We start from the raw sequence: 18,352 nt of genomic DNA, 5'->3' as shown, positions 1-18,352 counted from the left end.
GTAAGCCTTATTATAGGCTTACCTGTAGGCAAAAGTCAAAAATGTGGGTTTACAACCACTTTAAGAGAATAAGGATATGGTTACGTGTCAATTTAAATTATTCATTGAAACATATTAGCTCTGACTGGGTCATCTCACTTTTAGCCACTAGATGGCCTCACTAGTCTTCAATGCTAAATACAATAATAAAAATCTTTACTGCGTTGTAAGTTCAGCAATCCTTTGTATAACAGGAAGGAGGTCCGTGTGAACAAGATAAGGATCTTGTCACTGGCCGTACACTACAAGAACTTAGATGTCATAACCACTTTGGAACGCATTACTACCGGGTGCTATCGCGCAAGGGCGGAAGTGGGCGGGGCTCTATGTCGTAATAGAAGAGCGACAACTGCGCAGACATCTTGGAAACGAATCGGCAACGGTGAGTAATGTAGACAAATGCCTGTATTTTGGTGAAATGTTCCTCGTTTGTGTTGTCTTTGTTTCCTATACCGGTTTGTTCGTAGCTCTCAGAGGGACGTCTGCTCTGATACTGGCAATGCCCGTGCCTGGTCAGGTTGAGTGTTACAAGTGTGGAGGTGGAAAGATTCAGGGAGCTGCGTTAGGAAATAAAGTACGAGGAAGCATTGTGTGTGTTTGGCCCACATAGAACAGTTGTCTGAAATAATGTTGTCTCTCCATTGTAGAGCACAAGGTCTAGCCAGTAAGAGTTTCCAAACTTGAGAACGAAATCAGATTTTTCCTCCAACCATGGCATAAGTATTCAGGGAGCAAGGGGTCCATGCTGTTCAGTCTCATTCCTGAAAATCACTTCCGAGCCCCCGAGACCTGCCGGCAGAGCCCCCGAGACCTGCCGGCAGAGCCCCCGAGACCTGCCGGCAGAGCCCCCGAGACCTGCCGGCAGAGCCCCCGAGACCTGCCGGCAGAGCCCCCGAGACCTGCCGGCAGAGCCCCCGAGACCTGCCGGCAGAGCCCCCGAGACCTGCCGGCAGAGCCCCCGAGACCTGCCGGCAGAGCCCCCGAGACCTGCCGGCAGAGCCCCCGAGACCTGCCGGCAGAGCCCCCGAGACCTGCCGGCAGAGCCCCCGAGACCTGCCGGCAGAGCCCCCGAGACCTGCCGGCAGAGCCCCCGAGACCTGCCGGCAGAGCCCCCGAGACCTGCCGGCAGAGCCCCCGAGACCTGCCAGCGGAGACCAACTCCAGGAGTTCAGACCCTTTCTTTCTAAAAACATCTGGACTACTATGGGTGAAGTTCAGCAATTTATCCCTTTTACCACTTGAAGACCAAGCTTTTTCTGGCTCTTTTGTTTACGAGTTTAAATTTAGTATTGTTTTGGAAGAAAATTACCAAGGAAAAAAAATATATATAAATACATAAAAAAAATATATATATATATATATATATATATATATATATATATATATATATATATAATTATTGCAATTCTTTTTATGTTGCACGGTATTTGTGCAGTGGTTTCTGAAACTATCTCTATCTCCCACATTTTTGTAAAATGTCAACACTGATGTTACGCATTTTCACCCCCTTCCTGCCCAGGCCAGTTTTCAGTGCCGTAACATTTTGAATAACAATTGCGCGGTTATGCAACACTGTACCCAAATGACATTTTGATAATTTCCCCACAAATAAAGATTTATTTTGGTGGTATTTGATCACCTCTACGGTTTTTATTTTTTGCGCTATAAACAAAGAGTGCCCCTAGAGGCTCGGGAAGCCAAAGACATGATATGGCGACGGCCCAGAGGGACCAAGGATGTCTGTAGCGGTCATATGACTATACCGCGTTAGGTCACCTGTAAAAAAGGTGTTTAACCACTTCCCTGTTTAGTGTTATACAGGAAACCCAGCACTCTAACATTCACCGTGATACCTCACATCTGGGGTGCAAATCCTGTTTACATATGCGTGCGTGACTTACATATGCATTATGTATTTTCTGAAAGCAGAGGTCCTGGAGAATAAAATGTTTGATGTTGCATTTTTTTTTTATTTTTTTATGTCGGACTATATTTGCACAATTGTTTATCAAAAAAAAAAGATGGCGCATTGTATACATACCAGAAGTTAAGATTTAAACTTGCGTACGCCCATGAAGTGTTGGGGAAAAAAACTACGGTACCTAAAACTGTCCAGAGGTAACATTTTTAAAAGCCTTTACAGGTTATCAGTTTAACACTAAATGTGAATTATAGTCCCTGATTTCTTGTCACTCCTACATTCACGGTGATACCTCACATGTGTGGTAAAATCACCATTTACAGATGTGTCGGACCTGCCCTCGTGGTTTGCATTCCTACATGGGGTGGGGGGGTGCCTTTTTTTTTTTTTTTTTTTTTTTTAATTATATTTCATAAACAAAAAATTAGATTGGTGCTCCCCCCCCCCCAATGTAACGTTATTGCTATCACAAGGGAATGAACCAGCCCTCTTGTGACAGTTTTGGGCAGGTAACAAGTATAGTGGTCGACCGATATATTGGCCGATATATGGCCATTTTGGAGAAATTAGCATTGGCCGATTATTATCCAAATTAGGCCGATATAACACTGACAGCACCTCTACCAGCAGAGTGTGGAGAATCCTTCTCCACACTGCTGGCAGAGCAGCACCGCGGTGTGTGAAACTGTATGAAGAGGGGGGAGCTATCAAAATTAAGGATGGATGTTGGGGGTGGGCGGGACCAGCTATCCAACACCTGCCAATGGGATCTGGGCGGGCAGCTATCTATGTGGCCCGCCCCTTAAACGGCCCAATCATTGGCTGCATAGCTTCTGGGTCCCGCTCACCTCTGACATCACACTGAATTTGTCAGCTCCTCTCCCTCCAGTTTGACACACCGCTGCAGAGAGCAGTTTTGCAGTTACACTGTCGGGTGTGCCACCTGCCAACTATTGCCATCTATCAGTGCCACCTGCCAAAAAAAAATAAAAAATCAGCCGCACAACTCTGTATCATATATCAGCCGCCCCGATTTTCTAAATATCGGCATAGGCCAGAGAAAAACTCATATCGGTCGACCTCTAAATATGGAGTCTTCAGGGGTCTATTAGACCCTGTCTCACTTGCTCTGCAAAGCAGCTGATCAAACATTGTGCTTGTGTTCGATCATTTGCTTCCCTGGCTGACTCTTCACAGGAAACCCTGAGTAGTGAAAGCCATAAGCTCATGCTACTGTCAGTCAAATCCTGTAAGGAGGAAGCGGGGGGCGTGACTGAGCCAGGCGGTGAGTGTCTATAGCTTTTTCTATACTAAAAATACCAGAGATGTCTGTAGAAGTAAACGGGCCACGATGCAACCACCATAATCACTTCTTCAGTTAAAGAGGCCATGGATTAAAAGTGCATAATACAAAGTTTACACTATTGGTCATCTAGCAAGCAGGTTCAGTGGTAAGTCTGGTGCCTTCTATACAGTGTAACGAGCGTTTTGAAAGACTTGGCAACTTTCTTTTTTTTTTCTCATGTGGTACATGGGCTCAGTCTGCAATTATTCCTTCACTACAGTGTGAGGAAACACAATAAAAACACATCTATTGACCTCACTTGCACAGTTGTTAATATTTACTTTTTTCCATAGCAATGGGATCTTCAAAGAAGCATAAGGAAAAGGAAAAGGAACGAGATCGAGATGGCGCCTTGGCTGCAGGTAGTGGGGAAGATCGTCACAGGGAACACAAGAAGCACAAACATAAGGAACGTGAGCGCGAGAGACGAAAGAGATCCCGGGAGAGAGAAAGACCTAGGGATAGGGAAGGAAGGTCCTCCCGGTCTTCCAAGGATACCGAATCTCGAAAAATAAAAAGGGAAAAGATGGACTTTACTTTTGAGCTGAGTGAGTAAAAATAATGACGCTGTTTTTTCTTGTAGATGGACCAGTTGCATGCCAACAGTATTTAAAATACTTCTTTAATATAAAAATTCTGTGTTTTAAAATGGTAATATCTGTTTACATATCGCAGTGAAACCATTTTTATATCTTTTTAATTCTGTATATCCTAAAAAAGGTAATTCTGCCAGCTTTAGATAAGGATGGAACAGCAAGGTTATATTTTTTTCAGCCAGTATACCAATGTTAATAACTGATATATTTTATTGATGTCTTAGCCCTGGTTCACATTGATGCTACTTTGAAATCGCGCTACTTCACTTGTAGTGCGATTTCAAAGTAGCAAGGTCGGCACAATTTTAGCTGCTACTTGATAGACATCTGTGTTGCTTCATACACATTAATCTATGGAAATCGCATGTGAAAAATCGGCAAAAAGTAGTGCAGTAAATACTTCTGCAAAATTGGTGCAGCACCGCAAAATTGGTGTCGCACAGGACAGTGCCTTTGCCTCCAATAGGCTGCCACTTGTCATGTGATTTGATCTCTTAAATCGCATGACAAATCGCTCCGATGTGAACCATGCTTAATGGCATATGTAAACCCTCATCTTCTAAAACAACTTATTGAATTTCAAATAAAAATTTGTGTGTGTAAATGGTGGATGCATAAAGTATTGTTGCGCATACTCAACAATTATGGAGGCTGTAACTGCTGCCAAAGGTGCTTCAACAAAGTGCAGTAAGTACTGTACAAAGTTCTGTACAAGTAGTAAAGGGTCGGAATGCTTAAAAGAAGTTAACCCCCCCCAAAAAACAAACTGCAAGACAAATGCATAATGAGCTAGTATGCATAGCATACTAGCTCATTATAAAGTACTTGCCTGAGAATGAAGCCCCCGCAGCCGACCTCATTCACCTCCTCCGTCATGTCTTCCGGGTATCGCTGCTCCGGAGCTGCGATGATGTCACTCCCGCGCATGTGTGCAGGTGCCGCCACTAACGGCATGCTCAGTGTGCCGTTGTCTTTTGCAAATATCTCCTAAACCGTGTAGGTTTAGGAGATATTTGTTGCACCTACAGGTAAGCCTAAATCTAGGCTTACCTGTAGGTAAAAGTGGTCTGTAAGGGTTGACAACCACCTTAAGTACATGTGGTATTTCAGTGTGGGGTGTGGGTTTTTTTTTTTTTTTTTTTATTCACACTTCTAAAATTCAGTTTTCTCTTTGTCATTGTGGTGTACTGAGTGTAGATTGAGGGGAAAACAGTGAATTTAAACTGTAGTATCAGGCTGCAACATCACACAATTAAAAAAACAGAGAATACTTTATGAATGAACTGTGAATATTTATATATAACAGGGATATGCAATTAGCGGACCTCCAGCTGTTGCAGAACTACAAATCCCATGAGGCATAGCAAGACTCTGACAGCCACAAGCATGACACCCAGAGGTAGAGGCATGATGGGACTTTTAGTTTTGCAACAGCTGGAGGTCCGCTAATTGCATATCCCTGATATATAATCTCACACTCCTTTCCTTTTTTTGGTGGTTGTTGTTTATGAAGTGTTGAAAAAGCTTCAAGAATGCTTGATAAAAGCCCGTAGAAGTGTTGCTTTTCTAGTAAGAAGTATTTAAAGGGGAGGTGATGTAGAGTAAATGATCTGCTTTTAAAGAGTAGTTGGGTTGTGGTGCGATGGACGCTAATGCTTCTAGCGCATGTGTGAACAAGGCGCGTGTCCGGCCTGAGCGATCATCATATATGACATGTTGTGTTGGTCTGCTTGCTTCCTTTGTGTGAAATCCCTGGTGTCCCTGCCAGTCCTGCTTTCCTTTTAAAAAGTGACTGCAGTAAGCAGACCCTCCAGGTTACACAAGTTTTGTTTTGGTCTGGTAATTGTAGGTGTGCTGCTGACTGTAGCCTATATAAGTGACTTCCCCTTTGTTACTGGGTACTTTCCTTATTTGCTAAGAAAGCAAGTACGGGAGGCTGCAGGTGTTTTTAGTGGTTTGTTTCCTTGGGTGTCCCAAGATGGCGTCTGATGATGCACTTCCAGTTTTGGAGGCATCTTGCCATGCCGTGAGGCGGCATGCTTCCAGATGCTGGGTTACTTATTCCCAGCTGGCTTGAGCGGCCTAGAGACTGTTTGTTTTCCGCTGCTTACATCAGCAGCAGGGCTTTTGGTGGCTTCGACATGCTACGACTAAGGCTGTTGCTGAAATGCATTGTGTGTGTGTGTGTGTGTGTGTGTGTGTGTGTGTGTGTGTGTGTGTTTTTTTTTTTAATTATTATTATAGCAAACTGTTAAAATCGCTATATGGACTACAGAGTTGCCAGCTCAATCCTTTTACTTAAGACCGCTGACTTTACCTCAGCCCTGCAGATGTGGGTTTCCCCTATGGATTGTGAGGATACCCCTGCAGATGGAGTACCTGCACAGATTGACCCTGCGGCTGCATCCACTTGCCACATCTGTCCACCGGCCTCTCTGCACTGAGAACTGAGCTATCGAGCACTGCCGACTGTCAATCGGCAACTCTCCTGTTCTGCTCCTCCACGCTCACTGGAGTGCTGATCTGTGGAGTGACGGGGAGTGGCTATCTCAGCGGCTCGCTGAGACAGCCATCAGTCCAGGCACCTGGTGGATCCAGACTTCCAGAGTAGGGATGACGCTGTGCTTGGACTGATCTGTGTGATGTCAGCAGACTTCAGACCGCCCTCTGCTAAAAACGGGTCATAGGAGTGCAAAACATATTGCACTCCTGTGACTCATAGGAGAAGCTCAGGCTGGACTTCTTTTTTAATACCTGATGTTTTGATGCTTCTCTTCATGTGCCGGTTTCAATTACACTCCAGGCCCCTTCAGTCTTTTGTTCTCAGTTAATGTGATCGCGAAAGAAGCTCCATGAATCAGATGGTTCAACTTCCCGACATACTTTCTGAATCTGTCCCAGTGGGAACACCTGGAACATTTACAGAGAGGAAGCCCTTGGGCATAGCATTCCCCAATAAGTTACTGCCGACACCAGTCTTTGGGGTTGGGGAGCTTTTTCGGAGGGCTGGCAGCCCAGTCGTCCAATTTTAGAGATCTCTTGGCAGTGGAAAAAATGTTAGCTCTAGAGCCGCGGATTCGAGCAAGTGAGCTTTTTTTTTTTTTTTTTTTTTTCTTCAGACCATGCTACAGCACACCTCAACACGCAGAGGGGCACCTAGCTGAGCAGAAAACAATATTGTCTCCATCAGGACTGTCCATATCAGTGGCACAGAAAACACTCTAGCGGACTATCTGAGGCGGCAGCAATTGGGGGCTAAACAGGGAAGTTATCCAAGAGATCACACTGAGATGGGCAATAGTACCCTCAGCGGACGGCTTTGTGTCCAGGCAGAACTGGAAGCTGCCAGCCGCCTTCTCAATGGAAAGAGGCGGAGGCTTTAGGGACAGATACACTGTCTTTCCCATGGAAGTTCAGTGTTTTTTTTTTTTTTGTTTTTTTTTTTTGTATGCTTTCCTTCTGGTCACGCTATTGCCTCTGGTGGTACAGGAACAAGCAGAGGTAATCCTGATAGCTCCTTGTTGGCCCAATAAGAGTTGTTCCTCAACCCTGAGAACTTTCAGCAACTCTCCTCTGGCCCCTGCCTGATCAAAGGGACCTTCTTCGGCAGCCAGCACTCCATCCAAACCCTTGGATTTATCGTCTGATGGCTTGGAGGCATTTACAACTAGGAGAGGAGTTCTAAGTCACCAGCAAGTCTAGGAAAAGGATCATACTGTGACTTGCATTGGGGGCAGTTGTGGAAAAGAAGTTTAAAGCTGATCTCCAGGTTTTCTGTGACTAAGTGCAGCACTGGCTCTAAGCACTGCACCCGGAACAGTCGGGCTGAGCACCCCTCAGTCATTCATAGGCAGCTTTGTTTTCTTTAAATGAATCCAATATGATTAGTGGAATCAAAGTAATATGCCCTCAGCCAATGTGTATTTATTAACAGAATACAAAGCTGCCTATGAATGGCTGAGCGCCGCTCAGACCAACTATTCTGTTTTTGTTCCGGTTGTGAGATATTTGTCTCCTAGCCAGAACTCGGCACTGTGTACTGTATGTTGCTGAAGAGCCAGTGCAGCATTTAGTTTGTTTAGACCAGCTTGGTCCAAACAAACTATTTAACATCACAGAAACCTGGAGATTTTTATTTTTTTATTCTTTCTGTGACATAAAGCCCTATATTCAAATTCATCATTCAGTTATGTGATCCTTTACAACAGTTACATATGCATCCTTATATGCCCGTTTACCATTTTTCAGGTGGTCCTAAATCTGGAGGTGGAGGTGGAGATTCGTCATTAAGCATTGAAGAGACAAAGTAAGTAGAAGGAAAATCTGAGCTTAGAGAAATAGTTGGCATTGTTAATCTCTTATGGACTGCCCACCGTCATTATTCGTCGGCTGTTATTGTTATGGCAGCAGATAGCTGCCCTATCCCCGGTATCCTCTTCAGCGGGCGATCCGCTTTCAGATCAGACAGTGTAAAAATAATAAATAAAAATTAAAAGATTTAAGCGTCCCACCAAGCTCGTACGCAGACCAAACGCCTACGTGAGTTACGATTGCATATGAAAACTGTGTTAAAAACACACGTGAACTATCGCAGCGATCGCTGGAGCAATAATTATAGCCCTAGACCTCTAACTCCAAAACATGTAACCTGTAGAAATTTTTAAACGTTGCCTATGGAGATTTGTAAGGATAAGTTTGTCACCATTCCACGAGCGGCCGCAATTTTGAAGCGTGACATGTTGGGGTATCAATTTACTTGGCGTAACACGATATAACAGAAAATAAAAATTGGGCTAACTTTACAGTCTTTTATGTCAAGTGTGTGTGTATATATATATATATATGTATATAATTTTTTTATTTTTGTGAGACAAAGTATTGCAATGACCACCTTTTTATTCTCTAGGGTGATTAAAAAAAGTCTGTATACTTTTTTTAATATAATTTTTTTTTTTATGTGTGTGTGTGTATATGTATATGTGTGTGTGTGTGTGTGTGTGTATATATTTTTTTTTTTTTTTTATATTTATAAAATTCTCTCGCTTATCAACTATGCAATTCACGCATTGCCTGGGTTCAGCTTTAAAGTGGTTATAAAGCCTGAACATTAACCTTAATGCATTCCCTGCAATAAAGGATAATTTCAGTTTTAAAAAAAAAAAGGGGGGGAAAACATGCTAATTTCTAAGAAGCCTGCAGAGCATTGCATCTGCAATCAAGGATGCAATGTCCAACTTCTGCATACTCGACATAGCTGTCTGCCCCTACCTCGTATGAGCAGGTACTTACCTGAGAACAGAAAGATCGGACTACGAGAATTTTACCAGCGTCTTTGAAGTTCATTGAAATTTCAAGCAGTTATTCGCAATTGCTGACTGTACCTGTAGGCATTTTTTCACAGGAAATTGTGAATGAATGACATGGGCGCTGTTTTCAAATGGTGGCAGTGGGTGCAAGGAGAAGGTCCCCGGCCTGCTTTCATGGGGGTAGCAGGGGGAGAGCTGCAGATACTGAAACATGGTACATATTCAACACTAAAAAATGGGTGGTACATGTTCCAAAAGTGAACTTCTCTTATTAGGTAAAGATTTTTATTTTTTCCTCCCTCCGACCTGCTTTATATCCAACAAGTCTTATCTCAATCCAGCGCTGTGCCAGATTGCAGTCTTCCTCCTCCTCTTTGGCTCCTGCTGCTGGCAATCAAATCCTGGGGACTGGGCTGCGTGTCAATAGACACATACACAACCTGGCTCAGGATGTGCCCCCCTAGAGTTGTTTACTGTGAGGACACACAGAGGAGGAGTTGAGAGCACAAGCGGGGAACTCGAGAGGCAATTTGGGTCTGCACTATGCAAAACCATTACACAGAGCGGGTAAATATATAAAATGTTTGTAAAAAGGTAATTTTTTGTTTGTAAATGGAAATAACAAATGCTTTAAGGACACCATAAAAGTTTTTTTTTTTTTTTTTCTTCTTCTTCTTCTTCTTCTAGTAAACTTCGTGCTAAACTTGGTTTAAAACCCTTGGAAGTTAATACTGCCAAAACAGGTATGGTGTGTGTGGTGTTGTTGTGGTGTGTGTGTTTTTTTTTTTTTTTTTTTATTTTTTTAAATGTCTTGAATGATACCGAACAGGGTTCTTTATTTTATAGAAAGTGGCACTAAAGAAGACCCGGTTGCAGCTGCTGTCATTAACCCACTAGCTCTAAAACAACAGCAGGAACTCAGAGAGAAATTGGCAGCTGCTAAAGAAAAGAGAATGCTGAACCAGAAATTGGGGTGAGTACTCATTTTGGAAATTTTGTGGTATTTTGAGGGATTCTATAATTTATTCTAAAACCTTCTTTCAACTAAATTGCTGCCAGACAGGAGACAATGGTGTTGAAGAAAGCAAAAGTTCGTTTTACTGAGTTTTGCAATGACCTGAAGAACACTGTCTACTCTTTCCTCACTCCTCCATGCTTCTCTCGCTTCCATCTACAGTAAAATAAAATCCCTGGGAGAGGATGAGCTATGGTTAGATGATACAGCTGCTTGGATTGAGAGAAGCCGGAAGCTTCAAGCAGAAAAAGAAAAGGCAGATAAGAGGGTAAGTATTGCTTCTAGAGAACAAACGCAGAGCTGACTTGTGGATTTAGGAGAGCAGCATTAAATGTCGGTATCAATTGTTTTAACAGGAAAAACTCCTAGCAGAAATGGATGAAGAGTTTGGTGTTTCTAATCTTGTGGAGAAGGAGTTTGGGCAAACGAAGGTTAGTCTTTGAACTAATTCCAAAGGTAATTTAGGCTGACCATACCGTTGTGTGGTTTTGTAGCAGTGTTTTCGTTCAGGAGAGACTGGATCAATGTTTGGTCAGAGACCTCTTTCTCTGCACACCACATCCCCCATAAACAAAACTTACTTGTAAACCCAGAAGGAAGGGGTGGGGGGAATGAACAGGTGCAATTAACCCAAAAATAAATCTCAAATATTGCTGTTAAATTAGTTTTGACTTTATAGAAATATGTTGTGTAAGTTCCAGTCTGCCCCCGAGAGCACACACGTGCTGCCCAGCCTGGGGCAGTGTGCAGACGCGGTAAGCTGTCTTGTGTGCACGATTCTGCACAAGTGCAGCCTGTCTGTGGCACTGCCCTGTGCGAGCACCATTTTGAGTATCGCCTGTTTCTGGACACCGGCTGAGTTGGACACGCCAATGGCATCGGGGACCTCCAGGTGGCGGAAAACTTCTAGTGCTGTGAGTATTGCACCTTTTTGATGAGCACAGCGAGCATGGCAGACCTTACTACAGGAACAGTGGACTAAGCTTACGCTTTACTGTTGGACTGTCTGTCTTCCACAATTTCTAGAGGAACAGACCAGATGTGGTTCAGGAGCATCTCCTTCTTTGGGTACCTTTTCTGTCCAAAAATGCTGCTTTTGAAACTGTGCTGGAACAACTGGCAGATGACCATAAAGATTTAGGGCAGGGTGACATTAAACAGTTGGTCTCCACCGCCGGACACCAACTGACTCATCGGAGGCAACCATCCTCTGAAGACTCCCTGTCACTGACAGAATTCTTGGTGCCTAAATGACAGGGTTTGAGGTATTGGAAAGCAACCAAGCCAGATGGATAGATAGAGATATCTCTCTCTATCTATCTAATATTTTTTATTGTATACTAATACTGTAGAGGATCTGTACACGGACTAGGCCTATCGGATAAGCGGTTTGCACAACAATATAAAAAAAAGTGGGTGGTCCTAGCTGGTAGATTTTGTGGTGTCTTGTTTAAAGAAGACCCTTTATAGTACTAGAGGATAATGTATTGGTGTTTAAGCACCCTGTTTAAGGCATCCTTTTACTAGTGTGACCATCCAACCTGACATTGCATCTATGGAGGTTTGTCAGGCTTTGATGGTTTGGGCATAGAGCAAGGCTAAAGAACCTAGGGCTCTAAAAGAGAAACTTTTAGCCTCCTTGCACTATCTTGGTTGGCATAGGGATGCCTACCTCCACTTCCCCATTTTTCCACCTCATCAACTCTAGCTGCATTTTGCAGAGGGGAAGCAGTATTTTCAATTTGGAACTCTACCCTTTTGGCCTGGCCACACCACTATGAGACTGAAAAAAGGTGCTTACCCGGTGTTGTCTCTCTTGTAAAATTTATGGGATCACAATTCTGAGGTATCTGCAGGATTTTCTCCTGGGGGGGGGGGGGCTTTAGGCCAGGTAGTCCAGTGCACTCAGTTTCATTCAAGACTATTGCAACTCAACATCCTAACTACATGGGACAAGCAGACTGTATCCCCCCCTATTTACCCCATGTGTCTGAGCACCAAAACTCAGTTGGACTTGGACTGACGGTTGTCCAGACCAGTACTGGAGTTGGGGGAAATTCTTTCTTCCTGTGGTGTGGAAGGTGCTGACAGACACCATTCAGTCCAATTCAGAAGGAGACATGGGTTCCCTGTCAGTACATCGCACGTGGTTGCTTGGGTGGTGATCAAAACCCTGGAGCTCTGAGCCATTCAGCTGACCCTTCAACACGAAGATCCTCCCTGACTGCCAGTCAGGGTCCAGTCAGATCACGCCACGCCCGTGGTGTACATCTGTCAGGGTGGCACTAGGGATCGGATTGCTCTGAGAAGCCGAGCTCATTCTGACTTGGGCAGAACTGCACATTTGGCCCTGTACACATTTACATCATGGAAAATTGGTAAGCGGACTTCGTAAGCCTTCTACGGCTGGATTACGGTGTGTAGTCTCTCCAAATATAGGGGTTTTAGTCTTTGACTTCTGAACACTAGATGTAGAACTACATGTGTCTAGACACAACCCCCAAATTGGACAGGTTAGCCTTTAATGTGCAGGGATCCTCCTGGCCTTTGGGGCGGGTGCTTTTGTTACTCTTTGGAATCAATTCGATTCAGCATGATTTATGCATTCCCCCCCCCCCCCTTCAAGCTTTTCATACCTGCTTCAGAGGATAGCGAGGGGCACACCAGGAATCTGGGGGTTTTGGTTGATAAGCTCAATAATAACATGCAATGCCAAGATGGGGTTTCCAAAGCGAGCAAAGTCCTTTCTTGTATTAAGAGAGGTATGGACTCCAGAGAGAGATATCATTTTGCCCCTGTACAAATCATTGGTAAGACCTCATCTGGAATATGCAGTTCAGTTTTGGGCTCCAGTTCTCAAAGTATTGTATTACCACAATAAAAAATGTATTGACTAAAAAGTAGAGCACTTGCATCAATAAGATGAAAATTTTGCATAAAATTTTAGCCAGCCGGCAAGATACAGAAGCCCGTCCTCTGCTAACAGCGTGGTGATGTCAGAGCATTATACGGAGGCAGGTTGGCTCTCCTGCGCAAATCACTGTAACTGTAACCCGCGATCGCCTATTAGAGGCAGAATGGAGTACTGCCTTTGTAAACAAGACTTATTTCTTTATTTTTTTCTCTCCGTTCACAGTGAACGGAAACAATCTGTCATGTCTCTGGCAGCCCACCCCCTACAGTTATAACACACTTGACACCTTTGATCGCCCTCCAGTGTTAACCCCTTTCCTGCCGGTGACATTTACACAGTAATCGGTGGCTATTTATAGCACTGATCGCTGTATAAATGTCGCTGGTCCCAAAAACATGTCAAGTGTCCATTCATCCGCCACAATGTTGCAGTTCCGTTAAAAATCGCAGATCGCCGCAATTACTAGTAAACAATGCCATAAATCTATTCCCTATTTTGTAGAGGCTATAACTTTTGCTCAAACCAATCAATATACACCTATTGTATTTGTGTGGTGTGTGGTTTTTTTTGGTAAAAAAAAAAAAAAAAATTTACCTAAGCGGACTACATTTCCCTCTGCCCCCCTTTTTTTTTTTCTTTTTTTTTTTTTTGGTATTGTAGAAAAAAATATACACGACAGAGGTGATCAAATGCCACCAAAAAAAAAACTCTTTGTGGGGTAAAAAAAATTTTGTTTGGGTACAACGTCGCACGACCACAGTTGTCAAAGCGTTGTCATTGAGGGGTCATTTGCTTTCGGGGCTGAAGTGGTTAATTAGTGTCTGACACTTCTCATTACTATTATTCATTGTGTGTTTCGGCATCTTGGTAAATCGATTATTGGCAGTACAGTGTCGGTGCTATACAAGTACTTGTAATTATGTGAATAAATATTGTATCCAAATTAGTCGGGATTGCAATGGTTTTCAAGGTTTGCAGTCCTGTATCCATTCCTGCCCTTCTTTGTCTACCAACTTTATACTTAAACCTAATTATGAAAGCGGCAAGCAATCTGTTTGTTTTCTGTTTTACAGACCTATACCTCTACAGATTTGCAGGGACTGACTGTTGAGCATAATATGGACGCCTTTACGGAGGGAAAAACTGTAATTTTAACACTCAAGGACAAAGGTAGGAAGTCTCAATGTTCACATACCTGAGTTAACCCCTTAACGCCCGCCGCACGACTATTTACGTCCGCAAAATGGCACGGACAGGCAGAAGGGCGTATATATACGTCCTTGCCTGCTAGCTGGTGGGGGGTCCGTGCTTCACTGTGGCGGCGTATCGATCGAGTGATTCTTTTTATAGGGAGACTCGCTCGATGACGTCAGTCCTACAGCCACACCCCCCTACAGTTGTAAACACACACTAGGTGAACCCTAACTCCTACAGCGCCCCCTGTGGTTAACTCCCAAACTGCAACTGTCATTTTCACAATAAACAATGCAATTTAAATGCATTTTTTGCTGTGAAAATGACAATGGTCCCAAAAATGTGTCAATTGTCCGAAGTGTCCGCCATAATGTCGCAGTCACGGAAAAAATCGCTGATCGCCGCCAATAGTAGTAAAAAAAAAAAAAAAATTTTATAAAAATGCAAAAAAACTATCCCCTATTTTTGTAAACGCTATAAATTTTGCGCAAACCAATCGATAAACACTTATTGCGATTTATTTTATTATTTTTTTTTTTTTTACCAAAAATAGGTAGAATACGTATCGGCCTAAACTGAGGAAAAATGTGTTTATGTTTTTGGGGGATATTTATTATAGCAAAAAGTAAAAAATGCATTTTTTTTTCAAAATTGTCGCTCTATTTTTGTTTTATAGCGCAAAAAATAAAAACCGCAGAGGTGATCAAATACCACCAAAATAAAGCTCTATTTGTGGGGAAAAAAGGACTCCAATTTTGTTTGGGAGCCACGTCGCATGACCGCGCAATTGTCAGTTAAAGCGACGCAGTGCCGAATTGTAAAAACGCCTTTGGGCATTTAGCAGCATATTGGTCCGGGGCTTAAGTGGTTAACTGTGATGCCAGGCATTTTTTTTTAATATATTGACCCCCCTCCCTTTCAGGTGTTCTTGATAAAGATGAATCTGATGTGTTGGTTAATGTGAACATGGTAGACCGTGAGAAGGCAAATAAAAACGTTGAGCTAAAGAAAAAAAGACCTGAATACAAACCTTATGAAGAACAAGAGAGTGTGGACGACATGGTTGTTGTGAGTATGCAGTTTAACTGGTCATCTTCTACATGGCATTTGAAAGATGCCTGAATATTTTTTTTTTTTTTATTAGCTTCCTCACAAATCTGTCCTTTCCAAATATGATGAAGAGATAGAAGGAGAAAAGAAGAAATCCTTCCAGCTGGAATCTGGGGGGGCAGTGGATGGTTCATGGGAAAAAGAACTGCAGACAATTCGGGAGACTTTGCACAATCAAGCGCAATCCTTAGAACTTCCAGGGATGAAAATTGCATCTGAATATTATACACCAGAGGAGATGGTAAGATTGTAGAATTCAAGCCTAGAGTTTTTCTTTATCTTAATTTTAAAAAGCTAAATGGCATTTCCCTATACTACCTTTTTAAAAAGGTCTCCTTCAAGAAAACAAAGAGGCGAGTGAAAAAGATACGCAAGAAGGAGAAAACCATCGAAGACATCATGCTTGTGAAGCCGGATACTCGAGAGAGTGATTTTGGTTCTAGGTAAGCACAAGGAAACTAACATTTACCCTTTTGTTGTAATACAAGACTGTTTAATGTTTTTTTTTTTTTTCTTTCCTGCATTTTAATTCCACCTTCACCAGTCTTTCAGAACATGAGGGAGAGAGATTCTCTGCCTGCTTAAAACAGGAAATGCATCATATACAATCAATAGAAAGCACATAGTTATCTCGGGATTGGTAGCCAGAGACTTTTTTTTTTTTTTTTTTTTTTTTTTTTACCAATGATGTGGGATTCTGTCTGCTTTGTAGCATAGGCCTCATTTGCATATGTATTGCAGATTATTGGTTATTTCTTGGATGAATTGACATGCTTCTGTGTATTTAAACATGCAACATTGGAGATAATTCAGAAGTAGGACTTCTAGTTCCTGAAGTTGAACTAGGTTTTCTCTTTGGTGGGAAAGTTCTGTGCTTGGCACAAAACCTGTCAGAATATTAAACTGTTCCTGCTAGCTAGTGCTATTTTAATAATTTCAATACAGGGCACTCTCGCTCCTTTCCTGCCCAGGCCAATTTTCAGCTTTCAGCGCTGTCGCATTTTGAAAGACAATTGCACACTGTATCCAAACAATATTTATCATTCCCCTGCCCCCACAAATAGAGCATTCTTTTGATGGTATTTGATTACTACTGTATTTTTTTGCGCTACAAAAAAAAAAGTTTGTTATAAAACGTAAATACATTTTCTCCTTCACTGATGGGCATCCCTGGTGGTTTTTAGTGTGCACCCTCAATGGGTGTGCACTGATGAGTAATATGCTGATGAGCGCAGAGCCCCCCCCCCATCAGTAGAGCAGCCGATCGGCTCTCCTCTATTCGTGCCTTGTCAGCGTGAATAGAGGCAAAGCCAATAAACTGCCATTTCTGGTTACCATGTGATTGGACACAGCATGGTAAACGGCCTACATCGTAGGCTCTTTACTGGGATCAGAGATGTGGTGTGTCAGACAGACACGACACCGATCGCCGCACTGCGTGCCCCCTCGGTTTATCCAGCTGGATGTCATGACGCCCAGTCTGGATAATACAACCAGTTTCTGGCTGTCATTTTGCTATATGGAGGTTGGGAAGTGGTTATGTGGCATCTCTGTGTGCAGCATTCCTGTTGCTGGCACAATTAATTGCCTTGGAGACTAGCTAGCTGAGCCAGCACCAGAGGTGTGCAGCTTGATTGTCTGATAAATGTCGGTTCCAGTGAAGGAGAAAAATGGCTACATTTGTTTAGAAAACAGATGTAACACTAATTTTGGGTAACAATTAAAACTGTTACAACCAAGTCTCCCTCAACATACCCAAACCATTTAGGCTATTACTTCTATTCTGTCTTTTAGAAATAAATGACATCAAGAAAGTTAGTTAATTTTTAGAATTTCTGCAGACAGTTGGAGGAACTGGTTTGGTTAAAGCTTAATGATGCAATGGGCCCTGATGGTATTCATCCAAGAGTTCTAGGAGAACTTTGAGGTATAGTTGTTGATCTTTATAAACTGCCCCATGACTGGCAGACGGCTAATATTGTACCTATCTGCACGGTAGAAACTAGCGGCTACAGGCCAGTGAGTTTACCATTCCCATCCTAAGTTATTGTGTGTAATCTTAATCTTATATTTATATATATATATATATATATATATATATATATATATATATATATATTCGCAAAAGATAGCCTGGTCTTGGAGGGGGGGACATCTTCTGGCGCTAAAGTATGTTCCATTAGTCGCCTTGCCTAATACTGAGGTGGATGATGATTAGTTTCCTGTTTTTTAGCAGGTCTTGTGCCCTGATACTAAAGGGAATGTATAGTGGCTTTGTATGTATTCGCTTTTTGTTTTGATGATCAGGACTAGAAAATAAAATAAGAATGGTAAATTGGTTAAAAATGTGTGTATTATTGCATGTTAGTATTAGGAAGTCTTCGATCCACCCAGTACATGGTGATCTAGCCTCCAGCTTTATTTTCAACTGTGCTAAAAGAAGCTGGGCCAAATTTGGTCAAATTTGGGGGTTCACCCTAAAAATAAATTCTAACATTACATCCAGCATACTAACGACATTTACAGTATGCAGTTTTTTTTTTTTTTTTCGGCGTACATACCGTTATATTGCGATTTTTTTTTTTTTTTTTTTTTTTTTTCTCTCCCCGGCTTCTGATTCACGCGGGACTGGGTGTTCCTATCCCTGGGTTAGATGATTGACGTCTGAAACAGTTCCCATGTCGCACAAGGCGCGTCACCAGATTTCCGTAAATAGCCGAGCTGCGAGCCGGCGCCTGCGCAGTCAGCGCTACACGGCAGGCGCCGTATAGCGCTGACTAGCAGCTCGGCTATTTACGGAAATCTGGTGACGCGCCTTGTGCGACATGGGGAACTGTTTCACCAGACGTCAATCATCTAACCCAGGGATAGGAACACCCAGTCCCGCGGGAATCGGAAGCCGGGGAGAAAAT

General features: G+C 42.8%; 1 protein-coding gene across 1 annotated transcript in view; it reads left to right on the top strand.

The window, feature by feature from the left end:
- The first annotated feature begins 323 nt into the window (after positions 1 to 323).
- Positions 324 to 18,352, top strand: part of SART1 (spliceosome associated factor 1, recruiter of U4/U6.U5 tri-snRNP) — a 42,283-nt gene continuing 24,254 nt past the window's right edge. Inside the window, exons 1-11 of the mRNA XM_040328845.1 lie at positions 324 to 421; positions 3,599 to 3,853; positions 8,150 to 8,207; positions 9,895 to 9,950; positions 10,054 to 10,180; positions 10,385 to 10,490; positions 10,579 to 10,653; positions 14,210 to 14,306; positions 15,253 to 15,398; positions 15,475 to 15,681; positions 15,771 to 15,883. Of these exons, the coding sequence (XP_040184779.1) occupies positions 3,601 to 3,853; positions 8,150 to 8,207; positions 9,895 to 9,950; positions 10,054 to 10,180; positions 10,385 to 10,490; positions 10,579 to 10,653; positions 14,210 to 14,306; positions 15,253 to 15,398; positions 15,475 to 15,681; positions 15,771 to 15,883 (1,238 nt within the window). The 5' untranslated portion in view covers positions 324 to 421; positions 3,599 to 3,600. The remainder of the gene's footprint in view (positions 422 to 3,598; positions 3,854 to 8,149; positions 8,208 to 9,894; positions 9,951 to 10,053; positions 10,181 to 10,384; positions 10,491 to 10,578; positions 10,654 to 14,209; positions 14,307 to 15,252; positions 15,399 to 15,474; positions 15,682 to 15,770; positions 15,884 to 18,352) is intronic.

The sequence above is a fragment of the Rana temporaria genome, chromosome 11, assembly GCF_905171775.1.
Source record: "Rana temporaria chromosome 11, aRanTem1.1, whole genome shotgun sequence".
In the NCBI taxonomy this organism is placed as follows: Eukaryota; Metazoa; Chordata; class Amphibia; order Anura; family Ranidae; genus Rana; species Rana temporaria.
This window is presented reverse-complemented; position numbering and strand designations above follow the sequence as displayed.